The 20,472-nt window shown below is 48.1% G+C and overlaps 1 protein-coding gene across 3 annotated transcripts in view; it reads right to left on the bottom strand.

The window, feature by feature from the left end:
* The window catches only part of ELMO1 (engulfment and cell motility 1), a 392,098-nt gene that overhangs the window by 281,598 nt on the left and 90,028 nt on the right, over positions 1-20,472 (bottom strand). For all 3 annotated transcript variants that reach the window (XM_036327308.1, XM_036327309.1, XM_036327310.1), the window contains exons 3-4: positions 16,299-16,339; positions 15,276-15,348 (exon numbers count right to left, since the gene is read on the bottom strand). In XM_036327308.1, the coding sequence (XP_036183201.1) occupies positions 15,276-15,348; positions 16,299-16,339 (114 nt within the window). The remainder of the gene's footprint in view (positions 1-15,275; positions 15,349-16,298; positions 16,340-20,472) is intronic.

Here is a 20,472-nt window from a genome sequence, read left to right as displayed (position 1 = left end):
ACATCATCAACAGAGACCAGCAATCATTCTTGCTTTGCAATATCCACATCCCGACCACAGGAGCAGGGAGCATAGCTAATCATCTCCACTGATAACAGCTTTTCCTTGTTCCCTACTAAGGTTTTTGGGGTGCTTTCCTAATGCAATGATAACTGGAACGAGGGAGATCAAAAATGATCATACGATAGTTATTACTGTAACTTAACGCTGATCACAGTGGAAAGAGTGTCAATTACATGGATTGAGAACCCAGTGTCACCAAAATGTCACACCCAGGTGCACTACCTTTCCTGGGTGGAGGCAAGATCTCCTGCCTCAGCTTTGTCTCCAGGATCTCTACCAAACTTTCTATCCCTCTCATTTCCCTTTGCCTTCTGGTCTTGTTCATGCCTATCCCTAAGTTTGCCCTTGGATTACTGTTGCAGTGAATGTTCATTCTGTCATTAAAAACATTTACTGCACATGGCTCGAGACACTGGGATAACAAAGTGAGGACAGCTAACTCTGTCTGTGACCTTGTAGAGCAAAGAGTAGAATGAAATGTTTTTCAAACCATTAATAGTCCCCAAACCACCCTAGCAAATATCTTAAAAACTATAAAAGAGAAAACAACAGACTAAAAAAAGCAACAGCAAATACTCCAAGTAGTAAGGCCACTATTGTTTCACGAATCTTTTATGTTATTTTGACACACACACAGGAGATATAAATATCGTATTTCCATCTTAACACCTGAAGAAAGACTCCAATAGTGACTCAAAAATGAACCTCCTTCCTGACCTGGAGAGAAGAGGAAGGGGGCTGTGTTCAGGAAATGTGTAATTAGGTTCCTAGCTTTGGACACTCTGTAAGAGTCCCAGAGCCGCTCTCTGAATGAGTCCCTACCAATACGGGGGTTTGGTTGTTTACTGTTGTCGCTTTTGTTTGGAGGGGCTTCTGGGGTGCCTCGCCCATTGTCAGTAAACAGTGGTGCCTTGGGAGGACACCCGCCGGCCACTCAGACTGCGTCTGCGCTTTCAGAGTTAAATGTTTCAGGACCTGAGTCAGTCTATTCATCGGTTTAATAGCTGAACTGGAGAACATGGAATTATCGCGACCTCTGGCATTTGTCTTTGCCTGCGATTGCAAAAGCGGTCTTATCTTCCCAAACGCAAGCTGGGGAGCCGGAGCACAGAGCATCCGCTGCCTGTGTCATCACCATGTCCCAGCCTCTTTCCAGCAGCCCGTGGTCAACACAAAATAACATGTCATAAGACCCGCCGGCATCTGAGTAATGCTGGTGGCAGCAGTGCCCGCGTCTCTCCTGCTCCCTCTCCTTATGTGACTCAGCTGAGAATGCCGTTTCCCTTCATGCTACAATAAGCATATACTCTTCTAAGGTAGGGAGAGCATCCAATGATTTAAAATGACAGCTCCCATCCACTTCCCAAACTCTAACTAGAAAATTCCAAAACCACCCAAAAGTTTTTGAGAGTGCACTTCAGAAAGCCTCCTGCCAGTGCAGTGTGAGTCACTAAGAGCAAGGCCACCAGGAGAGAGGTGGGGTGACAGGCCCACAAAAGGCACCGGCGGCTGAAGCCCAGCGCCAGGAGTGTATGTCACTCCCAAGGCGCGCGCACAAGTGTGTGTGTGTGTGTGTGTTTTGGTTTTCACACGTTGGGCTGGATGGACTGAGAAAGAGCTGAGGAAACCCAAGAGTAGTTCCTATCATTCTACTCCAAACAACATCCCAGGAGCCCTGGTATGCCATGTGGCTCTCATCCTGCCCTTAGCTCAACCCCTGTCCTTGTCTTCAACTACTGAGTTGGGAGAAATCCAATATGTTCCTAAGGGAATATTAGTAACTTCTCGGTCCCTAACTTGGAGAAACTAAGAACGTAAGGTCTGGTGGATGCTCGGTTCACGTGTGAAAAGCTGCTACAGACTGAATGTTTGTGTCCCCCCAAAAGTTCACGTGTTAAGTTGTAACGCCCAAGGACATGGTAGTAGGCAGAATGGTCTTTGGGAGGCAACTGGGCTATGAGAGTGGAGCCCTCATGAATGGGATTAGTGCCCTTATAAATTCCTTCTCCCTTCCTCCATTAGAGGGCGCTGTGACAAAACAGTCATTTACTAGTATAAGTCAGGAAGCAGTCCCTCACCAGACACTGAATGGGCAGGCACCTTCACCTTGGACTTCTAGCCTCCAGAACTGTGAGAAATAAACTTCTCTTGTTTATAAACCATTCAGTCCATGGTATTTTGTTATAGTATCCCGAAAGGACTAAGCCACAAACACACACAAGATGACAAATTTCATAGCATGTTTCCTATTGGTTGAAATTCTTGTTTTAGCCCTAACCGGTTTGGCTCAGTGGAAAGAGTGTTGGTCTGCGGACTGAAGGGTCCCAGGTTCGATTCGGGTCAAGGTCACATGCCCAGGTTACGGGGCTCGATCCTCAGCTGGGGGTGTGCAGAAGGCAGTTGATCAGTGATTCTCTCTCATCATTAATGCTTCTATCTCTCTCTTCCTCTTCCTTCCTCTCTGAAATCAATAAAAAAATATATATTTTTTAAATTCTTGCTTCAACCTGTTCTTAGTGGCTTGCTCGGCCCATCTGTCCATGTAATTCTGATTATAAAGAGTTGCATTCCAATCTGTTCTGTGTTTCTAGGTCTCTGGGTCTATTTCGTTCATTGGTTTATTTTGTTCATTAGATTTCACAAATGAGTGAGATCATGTGATACTTGTCGTTCCCTGACTGGCTTATTTTGCTTAGCATAATGCTCTCCAGGAATCTCAGAGGGGAGGCATGGGTGTGTGGGAAGAGATCAACCAAACTTGTATGCATATATGCATAACACATGGACACAAACAATAGGGTGGTGAACGCCTGCGGCGGGGTGGAGGCAAGTTAGAAGAGGTCAATGGGGGGGGGGGGGGGAGGGGACACATGTAATACTTTCAACAATAAAGAATTTTAAAAAGAAAAATAGCCCTAACCAGTTTGGCTCAGTGGATAGAGCATAAGCCTGTGGACTGAAAGGTCTCAAGTTCGATTCCAGTCAAGGGCATGTACCTTGGTTGTGGGCACATCCCCAGTAGGGGGTGTGCAGGAGGCAGCTGATTGATGTTTCTCTCTCATCGATGTTTCTAACTCTCTATCCCTCACCCTTCCTCTCCGTAAAAAAATCAATAAAATATACTTAATAAATAAAAAGAAAAATAAATGAATAGTTGCGTCCAGTTGTTCCTGGGTTATTGTAAAATGTCTCCACAGTGGAGTGTGACTATGGAAAGCTTCTCTTCATTGGATATAGAGTGTGGGGTTAGGGAGAGAGTGCCAACAAGGTTCCTAACTCATCACCCATGGTTTCCTCCTGGGAAACACGGAAGTCTGTGTTTCAGCCTGGGGCCCTCTCTACTGTTCTGTGGCCACAGCCTCCACTGAACAATGAACTGAAATAAAACACTGAAGATGGGTGAGCTGCATGTATATTCATGGATCCCACAGGGTGAAAGGAAGGAAAACTCACTTTCTCAAAACTGAAGAATCACATAACTTAGGGTAAATTATCTCTTACAACTACAGTTTGGTTCACAGAAGTTGTTATTTGCAATAACTGGAAATAAAAATGATACTACTGACTCGGGCATTGTATTGTGGTTTGTTTGTCTACAGAATGGTGATATATATGTATAAGGTACCAGAGGGTCTCTTACTTTCCCCTCCCATTGTTATTGCTGTGAACTGGAGATAAATTCCTACAGCTGAAGGGTTCTCAGAACAACATCATTTATTTTCAAGAGGGAACACTCAAATCCATGTGACTCAGTTTACATATCATTTCATGAAATCTTGTGAAGCTTTAAAAACATTTCATTGACATCTAGCACAGTATAGATATTGTGGTGCATGTGTATATGCATGTGTGTATGTATACTAGTATGTGTGTACATGTATATGCATGTGTGTATATGTACATGGAAGTGTGTATGTACTTGTTTTGAAATTGATAATCAGTCGTGTGGAACTGAAACTTTCTAACACTGATTTGAAACTCTTGGTAAGAGGAGCATTAGGATTATTTATTCACTCTGTAATGCCTCCACTGTTAGTCATCTGAAAGGGTTATGTGCGTATTTTGAAAACTGAATTAACCAGCACCGCACATAATTTATTCAGCAACGAATTGTACATTTTATCCTGCAAAGAAAACTGCATCACATCAAATCAGCACACAATCCTGGGACACCTACATACTACGCTAGGGAACCGCGTGAGAACCTGGGGGGCACCCAGAGGCGGGCACACAGTTTTCTGTGTAAAGCACTTGGATCCGGCCGAGAGGAAATACAGATGAGCTCACAAACAGTTAAAGAAGAGTTCAAGGCCACAGTAAAGAGCCAGGTCCCAATTAGTGGGGAAAAAATGAAGCTAAGGGACAATAAATTAAAGAGACAGTAGTTCCTATAGCAGCAGAGAGGAGGGGAAGAGGCTGAGGAGAGGACTGAATTAAGAAACTAATCTCCCAACTGGGGTTAAGATGATGTCAGACAAGCAGCCAAGGTTCTGTCCACCGTACAGTTCCCGTTCGGTGGCAAGAGGAGGGCACTGCCCTGAAGTGACAGCGTGTTAATGGCATTGCTTCCAGTGCGTGTTCGCTGCTGAGACGCATTTCCCAGAAGCAAGGAGTCTGTCATCTCATGCCTTTATCCCCAACATCCAATCTAGTGCCTGAAACCTAGGGCCGGGGGTGGTTCTGAATCCCAGGAAAAGCCACGCTGGGGAGACAGAGCGAGGCTTACCTGGAGAACACTAAGGCAGCTTGTCTAAAGTTAGGGGAACAAGGGACAGGCCACAAAATTGAGAATGTTGACTGGGGCTAGATCCTGACGCACCTGACGGCCAGGCTAAGTAAGAAAGGTGGACCCCATTCTTCTGGGCTGTGGCAGAGACCAGTCAGAATGCTGCCTCCAGGTCACGAAGCCCAAGGGCCAACGAGTCGGTAAGAATTCAGAGTGGGTTTTCGTCTGTGAGCAGGAATACGGGGAAGCACCCAGAGGCCACTGTCACTCTCAGTGGGTAGCGTTCAACATGGCACCGGGACCCACTTGTGAAAAATGCTTGGGCCCCAGCATGAATCTACCCTGAATCTGAGAGTCGTGCTTGGGAAGATGGGAGCAGCCCGGGTGGAAGTGACACAGCTTTACTGCCTAAAAACACAGTGCGACACAAGCCTGTAAACAGAGTAAAAGCCACTGCATTGCGCACTGTAATTAGGTAGATTTTTTAAGATATCTCAATAAAGATGTTTTTTTAAATAAACAGAGTCAGGCTGGTGTGGCTCAGTGGTTGAGCACTGATCCAGGAACCAAGAGGTCAGAGCACATGGCCGGGTTGTGGGCTTGATCCCCAGTGGGGGGCTTGCAGGAGAGAGACATTTCTCTCTCATTGATATTTCTATCTCTCTATCCCTCTCCCTCCCTCGCTCTCTAAAAATCAATAATAAATAAACAAATATAATAAAGCAGAAGAGTTCATGTCCTACTTACAGACATTTCTCCACTTATTTACCTATGAATATAAGTTAGATAATTTTTATATTCTGACTTAGGAGTGACCAAAAGGGAAGTCAGAATTAGATATGAGAGTAAGGTAACTACACATTAACATTTTATCGGGCTGCGCACATCAACACATTTATCGAGAACACATCCCTGCGGACATACCTGAGCAGTATTATTCACCTGCACTGCGTCATCGGTGCCCTTCACCGAAATGTCAAGGAACAGTCAACAAGCTTTTGAAGGCCACATTCCAAGAAGATTCTTATCTGGTCCTATTTTCTACCAGCCTTTGATGTCAATCTCATCGGGTATTTCAAAACACCAGGCACTCTTTCCTCTCCCCAGTGAGTCGTTTTCTGATGGTTTCTAGCACAGCTTCCAGCTCTCCTCCAGTATGGTGCATCCAGACTAATCACAGGGCCACAGTCTAAGCATCCTGTGGTCAGACTTAGCTTAAAACCCTCTGAGGGCTTCCCAGTGCTCTTAGCATGAGGTTCAAAACCCTGACCATGGCCTCCCCAGGCCTGGAAAACTGGGGCTGACGCCAAATTCTCCAGCCAACATCTTGCCCATTTTAAGGGCCTCACCCCTTCGTCCCCAACCTTTCCTCTTAGATTTCTGCTTGAATATCACCTGCTCCAGGCTAAATTAGGTCTGGACACTCGCATTTGTCCTTTGTGGCACTTGCAATTGTAACTGGCCATTGCGGGGTGAATGCCAACTGTCCTTCTCCCCTTCTGGACTTGGGGCATCAGGAGGGTGGGAACTACCTCCAGCCCAGCACAGTGCTGGCACATATGGGCATCAGGACACATTTCTTGAGTCAAATCCGTGCCTTCTCAGCTTTTCTCCTCCTGGCGTGGCTGTTTCCTCTCGACAGCCCCAGTGATGGGCTGGGAGAGCCAGGGCCACCAGCTCGTCCAGGAAGACCCGCTCCCCAGAGCCTGGTGACCAGCCCACAGGCAGCCAGCAGGGCTCAGAGCATCCCTAACTGAAGTCAAGCTCAGTCACAAGTCAAGGGAGAAAGGCCTCTGTGCCAGGCACAGGTGACCTGGGCGTCTAACGAAGGAGATGCAGACAGCAGGCGTGAGAGAGGAGGCAGAGAGGGCCAAGGGGCAGCAGAGAGAAGTGCTTGGAGTCAAGGGACAGGGCAAGGGGGAAGCAGGCACACCTTTCCTTGCCCATCCTGCCTGCTGAGAGCCAGTCCTGGCTGCTCTGGCCAGGTCCACAGGTGGCAGCCGTGCTGGTCACACCTGGCGGGGGTAGTTTGCTGAGGCAGCAACAGAGGCTCCTGTGGAACAAACGTGGGAATCTTGCACAACCGGGAATGCGTCCCAGGACGTGGACGGTTCGGAAATTTACAAGGACCCTGGGCTCAGATGACAGAGCCCACCTGTCCTAGGGGGAGCTCTGTGATCAGAGTAAGACCTACATGGGTGGCACGGGGTCAACTTCTGGTCCCAATTGGCTGTGGGGCAGTAGGGAGTGGACCCCTGGCACCAGGCCACAGAGAGGCCCCTCCCAGGAGCCAGGGCAGGGCAGCTCCCTGGGAGACACATGCCTCTTCCTGTGTTGGATGTCGTTTGGTGGTGGTGTAGGGGTGTGTGTGTGTGTGTGTGTGTGTGTGTGTGTGTGTGTTACTTTCTTCAGGGAAGAGCACACTCCGAACGTGTCTTCCTTAAACCACTGGCCGCTTGTATTTTTCCTTCTTAATCCCCCTTGTAATGATGTGCAGTGACTTGCAAACATTTTTGACCCAAGCCGGGTGAAAACTAACACTACCCATGTGTTACAGGAGTGAAATGAAAGAAATATTTCAGCAAACAACACATGGAGTATACTCTTGTCTTTATTATAGTCCATTTTTAATGCTCTTTCAACCTACTTAACTGATTTTATACCCACTAATAAATAATAACCTGCAGTTTGAAAAACAATACTATTGCCTCTATGATCATATAACTTATCATTTAAAAACAATTTTACATTTTTCAGGTTATATTCAAAGTAGAAGAAAATTCCCCAATCTTCCCGGAAATACCCCGGACCTCACACTCTCTGAGCCACATTGAAGAGATGGAGCGAGGGGCCCTGCGCTGCCTGGGCCTGAGGATCCTCACCAGGCAGAGGCGGATGAGCCCGGGGCGGTGCCCCGTCTCCTTCCCTGGCAGCCCACGCCACACACCAGAAAGGCGAGCTGGACGTGCAAACATGCGTGCATCCATCTGAACTGTTTGCATCACAGAGCTCCTCAGACAGCCAGGGGACAGCCCTGCTCTCATCTTGTTTAGCGACCAACGGAGACATGCATCCTCATGCCCTCTGACCCAGCCCGGAGGTGCCCTTCACCGTCTCTGGTCAGAGCTGAGCTGCCCACACAGCGAGGGCCCCGTTCCCTTCCAGGTGGGGAGAGGCTCTGGGGACACGTGGGCACTTTGGGGGGATGGCTAAGGCATGTTACTTGGTTTAGCGATGCTGATCAATCGCTGTTATTGGGTCAAAGGTGTCCGTAGAATGCAGTGCTTTTGGGAGGACTTAGAGGTGGTGAATGAGGACTGGCCACTGAGGAAACCAGGGAGGAGAAAGAAGAGAATGGAAAATGGATTTCCACCTCCAGTACCAGGCCCTGGGGGCCTGCCGCTGCGGACATGCAATGCAAAGTTCAGACACGCCTGCCTGTCCACAGCACAGCCCGGAGCACCGGTTGGCGCTTTGCAGGCAGACTTCCTGGGCCAGGCCCACGCCGTCACCCCCACCCTGAGCCTCCCACACCCTGAGCCTCAGCTGTGCCCTCTGCAATGTGGAGTGTGGAACAATCAAACCTGGCCCACGGGCTCACTGTGAAGATTCCACACAACACAGTCCGCGGGGAGCACGTGGCTGAGCGCTTGTCACACAGTGAGCCTCCACAAATGTTCAGGGCCGTGGTCACTGCCTCCCCCGCCCCGTCACTCCCCACTGGCCTGCCAGGTGCCTAAAGCTCCCAGAAGAGTGGTCTTTCAGGGACTACATTTCCCATTAGTCTCAGAATTCAGATCAGATGCCATTCAAATTCAGCTAGCCTGCTCCAGGCCCTCTGGACCCCTTTCTCTTCTAGTAGACTCCCCTTTCCACAGGGGATACGTTCCAAGACTCCCTGGTGGGTGCCTGAACCAAGGGCAGTACCAAACCCTCTCTGTACTCTGTTCGTACACACGCACACCTATGCTAGAGTTTAATGTATAAATTTGGGCACAGTGAGCGATTCACAATAACCAATAATACAATAGAACAATTAAACAATATACTGTAAAAAACAATTATCGATATGTGAGGGCGGCAGGGTGCTCTCAGCAAACTAACACACGTTTACTCTTCCTTTCCCACGGTCTCCAGGACAGAAGAGTCCTCTCGCCATAGCCATCTGAGCATGCGACTGTGCCCTTCCCTTACTAAGCTGGGAACTTCTACCTTCTCACTTGAAGGAAGCACTTGCGGCTTTTCTGAGGCATCGGAACTGCCAGCATCACTACTCTTGTGCCCTGGGCTGTTATTAGGTAAAAAGAGGGCAACTTGAGCACAGCACGGTGACACCTGATGTGATCATCAGGATGCAAGCAGGTGACTAATGGGCAGAGAGCAAGGAGAGGGATGAGTCACATCCCAGGTGGGATGGAGCGGGACTACGTGAGACTTCATCAGGCTTCTCAGAACAGCACACACATGAATACTTAGAACTGTTCTCTGGGATTTTTCATGTAGTATGTTCAGAGCGCGGCTGGCCATGGTAACTGCAGCCAAGGAGAAGGTTCCTGCCTCTCCTTCCTCAGAACCTGTGTCCATTCCAGGACCTGCTCCCCGCCTGGACCTGGAGATGCAGAGCGTGGAGAATGGACCATATCCTCTCACTAAGCTCTTTGCGGAGCCCAGGACTGGGGGCGTGAGAGCTGAACTGAATGCCCATAACGGAGTTGTCTCCTAACCTGATGGGGAGCACCAGGCCCCAGGTGTTGTGCATCCCTGTCTGCCCGTGGTGCTCGGGGCCTGAGAACTCGGAGCACCTAGGAAGGGGAAACTGCAGAGAAGGGGTGCTCTTCAAACAACCCTACCTCTGCCCCAAGGTCCCTGGGGCCAGCTTTGCAGAGAGGGCCTGGGTCAGGCGTGGTTACCGCTGATATCACAAAATGGGAATTCCTCCCTGCCGAGGTAGACCACATGAAGAAGGTCTTCGCAGGGGAAACCAAATGCCATTCTGAAGTCGGGATAAAACTTCAAGTCCACGTTGCCCAACACGCTAATGACACCCCCCACCAGGCCTGCTCCTGGACACTGCCTCCTGCGTGCTTAGAATTAAGGGTGGCAAGGCCAGGTTCCTGTTTGCCTACAAGGACTGCTATGAGGGCTTTAATACTCTCTCAGACCATTAGATAATCCCCACGAAAGGCAAGTGAAAATCATTTGCTAGCCCCTGTGAGGGGGAGACTGCCTGTTACACTTCCTCTAACGTCCCCTCTTAAGGAATAAGGAAGCGACAGGCTGAGGCTCGCAGCCAATGCCACAGGCTGTAACTTCCTGCCTGAGTTCTTGAAGCAGTTACGGTCAGAATCACTGGCTGGCGTCAGCAAACAAAGGGCATTGTAACTGTATGGGGGCCCAGGTGCTGGGAAGGATGGCATCAGGAAGTGGCACCTGGGTCTCAGCCTCAGTCTGACCACTGCCCATCCGAGTGACCTAAACAAGTTGTTGCCTAGTCACTCTCGGTCTCACATTCCTCGCTGTAAAATGGAGATAATACCCGCATCATCAGACCGGAATGAGGACAGAGAACGCCAATGCATATTCCTCTCCATCGCAAAAGACAAATTCCACTGGAATATTTGAAGTTAACACGCAATCCACACAAGTAAACAAGTAGGACTCCATCCAAGTAAAAACCTTCTGCACAGCAAAGGGAACCATGGACCGGAATGAAAAGGCAAGCTACGAAATGGGAGAAAAGTGTGTACAAATCATATATCTGACAAAGGGGTTAATATCCAAATTATATAAAGAACTCACAAGAGTCAACAGCAAAACAACAAACAATCCAATTTTAAAATGGACAGAAGAGCTAAATAGACATTTTTCGAAAGAAGGCATACAAATGATTGATGAGTATATGAAAATACGCTCAAGATCATTAACAATCAGGAGAATGCCACAATGTATTAAAGCCACAATGAGAGTTTATCTCACGCGTGTTAGAATGACCATCATCTAAAAGGGGGGGGGAGAAAGAAAGAGAGTTGGTGAGGGTGCTGAAAAGAAAGAGAGCCCTCTTGATGGGGATGTAAATGGGTGCAGCCACTATGGGAAACGGTATGATGAAAGTTCCTCAAAACAATCAAAAACTCAACTAGCATAATGAATCAGAAACCCCACTTTCTGGGTATATATCCAAAGAAAATGAAAAGAGGTTACGAGAGAGATGTAAGCACCACCGTGCTCATCGCAGCATCGACATAGCCCAGACATGGAAGCAATGTAAGTGGCCGTGGACAGGTGATGAGGAAAGATGTGGTATGTGTGTGCTCACTGGAATATTACTCAGCCCCGAGGGAGAAGGAAATCCTGCCATTTTCAACATCATGGATGGCCCCTGCGGGCATTACGCCAAGAGGTAAGTCTCACATGGAAAGACAAACACTGCAGGGCATCGCTTATATCTAAAATCTTAAAAACAAAGTCAAACAAAAACAGAGAGCAGATAAGTGGTTGCCATGGGCTGAGGGGCTGAGAGAAATGGAGAGAGGTTGGGAGAAGGGTACAAACTTCAGCTGTGAGATGAATGAGGACGGAGGATATGGAGGATGTAACGTAAAATACAGTGATTATGGTCGATAACACTGTAGCATAGAACTGAAATTTGCTGAGAAAGGAGAACTTACATGTTCTCACCAAATAAGTAAATAAATACATGAGGTGATGGATGTGCTAATTAGGTAGATGGGAGGAATCCTTTCAAAATGTATAGGCATTATCTAATTACCATGATGTACACTTTACCATGATCTTACAACTTTATTTGTCAATTATACCTCAATAAAGCTAAAAATACACAATTTACTTTTCATTTTTTATTCTCTCCCCTGCCCCCAGACATAACCCTGAGATACAAAAGTCTCTGGGGCAGAATCTGAACTTGTGAACAGCTGACGCTTAGCTTTCTCCAAGGCATTTGCATGCTACACTTCTGCTTAACGCTGTTTGACAATGTGACACTCCCCCACTGCACTGAAAGAGCGAAGCTAATGGGCCAATAAGCAAATAAGGACCGTTACAGAGAGGGGGCTGGGGCCAGGTGGGAGCTGCCTTCCTGGGGAGCCCCAGCCTCGGTCCACCGGCCACAACCTGTGCTGGTTGCCAGGCCTGGGGAACTGTTCTTCTTTAAAATGACAGGTCACATCTGATCTCTGGCAGAGGAAGGGAGACCACCTCGTACACAAGGGGAGATCAGTAACTAAGAACACACACAGGCTTCAAACATCAGTCACCAGTTACCATGGTGATGCAAGTATTACCTAACAACTCACTGGGCTGTAAGTGTCCAAGATCGTGCTAAATGCATTGCCTGAAAAGATGGAAAATGGGCTCTAGTTCTAGGAAAACTTGCAAGGAGCTACCTGGACCTAACGGCAGACGGCAGGCAGCCCAGGTCTGCCCCTGCAGACACTGGCTTGAGGCCCATCCCTGCCCTGCAGTGCGGAGTGCTGTGGAACAGCTGCCGGGGAAAAAGGCGTGACATCTTATTTACAAACGAAGTATTGGGAAGATGAGTCTCCTCATCCCGCAAACTCTTACTAAAAGAACAACCCCCTCTGAGCTGGTGTGGCTCATGGTGGAGCATTTGAGCACTGACCCATGAACCAAGAGGTAACGGGTTAGGTTCCCAGTCAGGGCTCATGCAGGGGGTCTGCGGGAGGCAGTGATTAATGTTTCTCTCTCACTGATGTTTCTATTTCTCTCTCCCTCTCCCTTCCTCTCTAAAGTCAATAAAAATATATATATTTTTAAAAAGAATCATCTCTGCTGCCACTGCCCACTGAAGAGGGACAAATGGAATGACAGGCTTAGGTGGCAGTCCCTTTTATTTTATTTTATTTTATTTTATATATGTTTATTGATTTTAGAGAGAGGGAAGGAGAGGGATAGAGAGATAAAAACATCAACTGGCTACCTGCTGCACGCCCACTCCTGGGCAAAACCCGGGCATGTGCCCTGACTGGGAATTGAACCGTGACCTCCTGGTTCATGGGCCGAAGCTTAACAACTGAGCCACGGTGGCTGGGGAGGTGGCAGCCCCTTTTAAACTCAACATGGAGAACTTCCTCAAGCAGAACAATTTCCCAGAAAATGACTAGGATGCCCAATAAAATGATCATTTTCCTACTATTCTGAGGAGTTTAAATTGGCTGAGTCTATGTTAATTTTAATTAGAACAAAAGCATAAATACTGGATGAATTTTTAAATTTTTCCAAGAATCAGCTGCACACAAACACACTCCTAGGTCAAACTTAGGGCATGACTTCCATTCACGGTGCACAGAGCCCACCTCTTCGCAAGAGGCCCAGGGCACAGCGCTGCCAGGTGGTCCCCGGTGCCTGCACCAGGATCCCAGGAGGGCTGTCTGCATGCAAACCCAGGCCACACCCCAGGCCTGCTCCATATGAGTCGCCCAGGTCGGGGTCTAAAAATCTGTACTTTTAAAAGGTTCTCCCTGGGATGCTATGTTCTCTAGTCTGAGAATCCTGTCCTTAGGAATCTCCAATGAACTCCAGTCCCCTGACACTGGTGACAGAAGACAGGACAGCCACCAGGGGACACAGGCTGAGAGAGGCTAATCAAAGGCAGGGCTCTGGGTGGCTCAGCAACTGTGGACCACAACCCAGGGTCAAAGTCCAGCCCAAATCCAAGTGTTATATATGTGTGCATGAGACACAAGTATTTCACAAGCTAGCAGGAGATACACTCCGACCTAGTCTATCTATTCTATTCCAATTTTTAATACGATTACAATGAACTGAATTGACTGCATTATCCACTAGCTGGTGATGTTTGTAAAACCCTACTATAACTTCAACTGTCCTATAATCTTATCACTTAAAAGTTTTTACACTTTTTCGCATTATACCTCAATGAGTAGAGAACCATCCAATCTTTTCCAATGACACCCCAAAGTCACAATATGTTAGCTGCCTTTAAAAGGTGAACCAAGTTGAAATGAGTCTTCTGCTTAAGGCAATCGTCAGCAATACATTTCCCTGCTAGCACTGAACCTTACTTATCTCCTCTTTATCTTACAAAGAGCAGCATGTAGATTATCTGAAGGCAGGATAAAATAAATGAAAAGTATTAAGAAAATGAAGCATGAGGACAGGGAACTAAGTGTCTGTGGAGTGAGTTAAAGGAACAAGTCACATCAACAACATGGCAGGAGGTCTAGGCCCAGCGCTAACTCTCAGCACCAGCAGCCGGGGGACGGGGAAAGCACAGCAGTTATGAAAGTTCCCGTGTGCATCTGGACAGAACAAGGCAAATTCTGGAAGCATTTCCAGGTTGTGGCTGTCCTCCCTGACACCCCCCCCACACACACACTCCTCATGTAAAGTGAGCAGTCACAGCAGGCATAAGGCCCACTACCGCGTCCACCTTCCACCATCACTTGGCTTGTGGGTAAACCTGGGGTTACTCTAGGGGCCATTGACGGAGGAACACAGCCCAAAGCCAAAGGTCGCCCCAATCTCCCTCCTCCCAGAGCATTCTCCATTTACTTCTGTCCCCGTGCTGCCCACCTCGCTGTGGTGAAAACTTTTCACAGAGCTGCCCCCTCCTCCCCACTGATGGCACCAGGTTACTTGTCCCACGAGGACCATGTTGGCTCCTTGCATCTCAGTGAATGCTCCATAAAACCAAGCTGGATGCTCAGCTCCTCTAGAAACCCCCATAGGAAAAGTGACGCAAGCACAAAGACGTGGACTTGCTTCTTGAGTCTCTCGGTCACTACCCGAGATGCTGACCAAGCCATTGGACTTTTTTGATTCAGTTCCTTGTCTGTCAACAAAAGCCAATGTGTGTGCATCATGGGTGAGTCTCGAGGAAGAAATCAACAAACAGATGGAACAAGCCTGGCCCACTTCCGGGCATCCGGTAGGTTCTGAATGAAGGCCAGTTTTCCCTTTTCCCACTGATTTCCCAGCTGCCAGAGCCCCCGTCGTCTTCACAACCCCCCGCTCTCCTCCAAGCTCCCCAGGGAGTAAACATCACCCAGAAGAAAGCAGGGCTCCCCAAAGCCACAGAACACCTGAGCCTGCACAACGCCAGCTTAAAAAAGTTCTTGCCATTGTTTCAAGACCTTGAAGAGGGTTTAGTCATTGCTGGGGGAAATGTCGTGAAAGGGAGCTAGGCTGTCATCAAGGGTCCCATTAATGCTTCAACCACGCAGTGAGAGAGAAAATGAGTGAACTCGCTGTTAGAAGTAAGTGCAGCTGCTAACACGGGACATGGAGACCTAGGTGGTCTTCACTCTTGGATGGGCTAAATGCCGCCTGGTAGTATTGACGGGGCAGTACTTTGCAGTGCAGACTCCACTTTGTGGAGGGTCAATGTGAACTGTAGACCAGTATGGTCCTGAGCAGAGGAAACATCACTCAGGTTTTAACTTCCTTAAAGGCTAACTGTCCCGGATTCTATCCCGGGCAGACCTACCTTTTCCGTGATGTAGAAGTTTGAGCTGTCGGCATGCTGCAGAGCGAATAATTCATGGTTGGCCAGGGACCACCTGAAAATATAAGCATTTTCTGGTTAGAAAACCAGTAAACGGTCACTTTAATTGTTAGTTTGGCAGAGGTGGAGGAATTGGACACCCTATTACACACCCCACAACGCAGTTGCTAATTCTAAACGGTATCAGCCCACCTGTCACCCTAAGACCCGTTCTTTCCCTGAGGCCCGCCCAGGTTCTGTTCCAACCTCCTGCTCACTGCGGCAGTTCACCTTCATGGCTTCGGGCAGGGGTGATGTTTAAATATAAAGTCACACTCCTCCCTATGTTGAAGGCGTGGAGCAGAGACGGGAAAACAAAGGAAATGAATGCAATTTAAGCTTTTGATAACCGTTGCATTTTGATTGCCTCTGCATTCTCCAATTCCCAATCACTCTGGCTTGCTGCAAATTGGAACATTCTAGCGAAGTATCCTGGATCTTAAGTAAATCCCAGGTCCCTTCTATCCACAGTCCTGTTTTAAGAGAGAGAAACACACAAGCAGCCAGTACGTGCTTTCCCCTGACTGTGTGCGCGGCCAAGAGAAGTGGGAAAGTGCGTTGCTGTCCGTCCACGGGCAGCACAGTGGCCGCTGACCTGTGTCATGCTTTCCCTTTACGGGGCCGGCGTGGCCTCCGCTGATACCAAATGAGGTGAGCATCTAACTCCGGAACGTTAGGCCGCTCCCTGCTGAGACTGATGGGTGAGCACAGCTTCTCACAATAAACAGAGCCTCTCCCGCCCCCCGCCCGAGGTACCCACACGGCCAGTTCACACCTTCCCGTTGAGGGACAAGGTAACCTTTGGGTGGAAAGAGGATGCACATCTTACGTAGGCATTCGGGGTGTCTTTGGGCAGGTCGAGGGGTGACTTATGAGTGATATCTGACCATCACACGGGAATATTCTATTTGCCCCTCAAGTTGTGGCCCGGAGCCCCTCAGGTGAATCCTGAGTAACAACACTCACCCGTCACAGACTTCCTTTATTATCGCGGACAGCGGTTTTTTCTGCAAAATAGCAAAAAAAGGAAATACTGTTAGTTTCATTTCATCATTTGAGATGTTTAAAAAAGGAGAAGCAGAAGGAGAGTGGAGATCTCTAAGCAAGGAGACTTTCCACTTGCTGTTCTTGGCTGTTCTGAAGAAGCCATTGCTTTTCTCAGGGTAATCGCCTGCCGCCATCACCGCCACACATGCTAATGACTGATGACCCCGGGGGCACTCTCCTCTATTTAACAGTATAAGTTGAACAGAATATACATCATCTGCAACTCGGCCACGTGAAAATCAGGATGAAAACACAGCTTGGTTCAAAGGTCTCAGAAGCCACGAAGGCCTGCAAGGTCCATGATAACCAGAGCTCCTCAGAGGCCATGGGTCGGGCTACCAGCAGCCTGCTTGTGCGCAAACAAGCGTGGACTCGTGATATTTTTATGGAACATGTGGCACATGAAATAGGAGGTATTGTGAAATTTTTCCTCCCAAGTGCATAGAATTCTTTCCACATCCGTGGCACTGACAAACGCCAATCACGCAGCCACTTGACTAGGCACACGCGAGCAATGGGACCAAGACAGCATGTGCCCTGGTGTCAACTGGCAGCTGGCACAGCTGGTCCCCCTGCCTCACAGCCACAGCTGCACTCCGCCCGCCTCCAGATGGAAGGAATGCGGGGAGGCACACAGCTCGCCCAGAGATGTGGAAACACTTTCTGTTTTGGATGCAAACAGACCCTGTCTGTCTCCTGGAGTGTCAACCAAAAGAACAAGTCACAGACCAAAAACAAATGGGGAAGAGAAATCAAAGAAAGATACACATGGTCCAAGGTTTTCAGATACACCATGAAAATCTGTCTACATAGAAGTAAGTTTTAGTCCCTTCCTCTGAGGGCAAAGCGGTGTGGAGAAAGGACTTCGGAGCCAAGCAGGACCAGTTCCAATCCTAGCTCGTCAACTTGCCTGCAGTTGGACCTACAACTTCCTTCATTTGCTGAACCTCAAACTAGTTTATCTGTAAAATGGGCATAGGGCCTACTCACTCCTTGGAGTGGTGATATAATTAACTTAAATAAAATTACATTAAAATTAACACAAAGGGCAAAAGACACAAAAAATGGGTTCGGGTTCTGGCTTCCTTGGCCTCTCATGTCACTAGAAGAGCTCCATTTCCTTCTTGTATCTTTGTCCTTGGATACAATGCTGCCATATCCACCCACCTGTGAATTCTGAACACTGTAGTCCTTTCTAAGGCCCTCCAGCCCTGCCCAGAGCTCCAACTCCGTCCTCAGTGTTGCTCCAATGACCCCCTCCCAGTGGAGGTCCAGCCTCTATGACAGTGTTCAAAATGATGTCTGCTGACAACTATGAACAACTGGGGGAAAGAGGACCTAGCACTGGGGAGTGGAAAGATGGTGGGATGTGCTTGCCATCCTGAGTTGGTGTCCTTTAGAGTAAGATTAGAAATGGGGATCGGGCTCTACCATGAAGTTAATCGGTCAGTTCCTCACTCACCTTGACTGCCCTAAATCTATTCTGGTCCCAGAACCCTCTCTTGCAAATCTTTGACAGCTTGTTAAGCATAGCATTTTAACTCTCCTTCAGGCATCTTATTTAAATATGAAACAAAACTCATCATTCTCACCATTCACTACCCATCACTCTACCCCAACATAGCGCGCCCCCCAAGCCCTCCACCCCCCACCATGACGACCATCTTGTTGCAACTCCACTACTGCCACGGACATCATTACCTTTATTTCCTTAATTTCCAGGTCAAATTGTTTACAAGGTTGTGTAGCATTTTCCTCTGTGATGTTCACATTATTACTTCTCACCTCCTAACCAGCCTTATAAAATCCTGATGCCCCTCATTCCAACTCCTGCTATCACATGAATCGTTCCCTAATCCCGTCAGCCTTAATCCTACTTTCCAGACCCAGTGCCTTTCCAGAGGACCACTTGCCATGCATGCCCCATCGAATGCTCCACTGGCACGTCAACCTCAGATTCCTGCCTTCCATTAGCTCCTACTTTTGGCAGTTCTTCCATGTACGTTTCCGGAGGACCTGCCTGCTCCTTCGCTTTGCCCTATTCTGTGATAGTCACGTTTACAAGACACTGCGGCTCATCCTTACTTCCTCCCTAGCTTCTCTCTCCTTTGTCCTTTCCAGACCTCGTCACCACCTCTGTTAAGAACTCTCCCGGGATCCCATCACCAGACCCCTGCAAATGAATCTACACATTTCCAAGTTTCTTTCTTTCTAATCCTCACTTGAACTGTAATTAGGCAAAATTAGAACTTCCCCTCAAACTTTGCTCATGTCAGTCTTTTGCTCCAATATCCCCCCGAGATCCCCAATGACCACCAACTACATAGTGTATGTGTGTGTGCGTCCCACGCTTTCACTTTATTCACTGTATTTGCTGAAATGTGCCTCTCTTCTTTCTGCTCCATCTCTAACAATGAACTCCAGGGATCCTTAATATCCATATCAAAGCCACCCCCTCTAAGCACATGTCCCTGGTCCCCCCAGAGAGAGAGACCACAGCCTCCTTGTAGGAAGTACTCCCAAGGACTTCTGTACCTCTTGTACCTTCTTGTCTCTGAGAACACAGCATCTTAGCACATCTTTGAACCTCCTCCTTCACTCAGTACCAGTTTCCACGGTGCACAGGTGCCAATAGGATCTAAGAAATTCAATACACTCCTGCTAAATGGGAATCCACACACTCACTAACTTTCCTTTAAAAAAAAAAAAAGGCTTGATATAAAGCCAACTATTTGGAAGGACAGCCTGGATTCATCAGCACCCTGTGCCCCACGTCCTACCACACCCGCCACTTCTGGGCTGGAGGCAGCTGCTGGCTCTAAACTGGTAGATGTGTGAGGGCTGTCGCTGCTGCCTGCACAGACCCCTCGCCAAGGGGTTGCGTGATTCATGGCCTGGAAGAGCCCTGAGCAAGGCAACTGATGGAGAGTGTAGTTCAACAGGTGACAAAACAGGTACCAATCAAGTGACTGCCCCCATCCCTTAGCAAGGCCACACAGGCCATCAGCACACCTTCCATAAGCAGGGACTGAGCCAGATACCCCTGCAGAAAACACTCTTCTGGAATCAATGCCCATAGAGAGCCCTCGGTGGGACAGGAGCTCTGCGACTGATCCCACTCCCAGCCCTGCCCTGGCTCTGCTGCACTTCGCTTCCTGTTTGCTGGGTTACACAGGATGCGCCTATCTGCCCGGTTCCTTAAGACATAGGAGTAGTGACAAGGGCCACACCTTGATAGCTTCCTGCAGGCCCGCTGAATAATCTCCCTTTCACCTCACTGAGAGAAAAACGGCTGGGAGAAAAGAAAATTTGGTGTAAAAGGATGAAAACTGGTTTTTCTCCCTGTGATGCCATAAACCCTAAAGGAACAAAAAATGAAATTCTATACTCTATTTGGATATATCTGGATTTAGAACTGAGGCAAAATTATTTTCACTGCCTGAGTATGTTTTCTTAACTTATAAACATTGTAACTAAATTCCTTAAGCTTTTTGGGGTTTTTTTCTTTGTTTTTGTGGGGTTTTTTAAAAATTGGATTATTAAGGAGATAGCTATATATATAACAGCCTAAGCGACCGAACAACCAGTCCACCAGTCGCTATGATGCGCACTGACCACCAGGGGGCAAACACTCAATGCAGGAGATGCCGCCTGGTGGTCAGTGCGCTCCCACAGCCAACCTCCCACGGTCCCTCCCCGAGTCAGGACTGGGCGAGAAGGCCCCAATCGGCCCCAACCCCCCTCCAAGCTGAGGGACCCCACCCATGCATGATTTCATTCACCACGCCTCTAGTTGGTTAAAAAAATTATATAGGCTTCAGGTGTACAATTCTATAATACATCATCTGTGCTCACCACCCCAAGTCAAGTCTCCTTCCATCACCATTTATCCCCTTTTACCCTCTCCTACCTGTTTTGAAGGTCAAGATTACTTTCTAGAACTCACAGTGAGCTGAAACGGGAAAAGCTGGTTTTAAAGATAACCAGGAGGGTAGACAGTTGTCATAGATTTCTATGTGCAAGGGACCAGGGATTGTGTGCACGTTAGACCCAAAACGCATTTTCTTCCCTGTTCCCTTAGGCAACCTAGGAG

This window comes from Myotis myotis, unplaced genomic scaffold (assembly GCF_014108235.1).
Source record: "Myotis myotis isolate mMyoMyo1 unplaced genomic scaffold, mMyoMyo1.p scaffold_m19_p_11, whole genome shotgun sequence".
NCBI classification, from domain to species: Eukaryota; Metazoa; Chordata; class Mammalia; order Chiroptera; family Vespertilionidae; genus Myotis; species Myotis myotis.
This window is presented reverse-complemented; position numbering and strand designations above follow the sequence as displayed.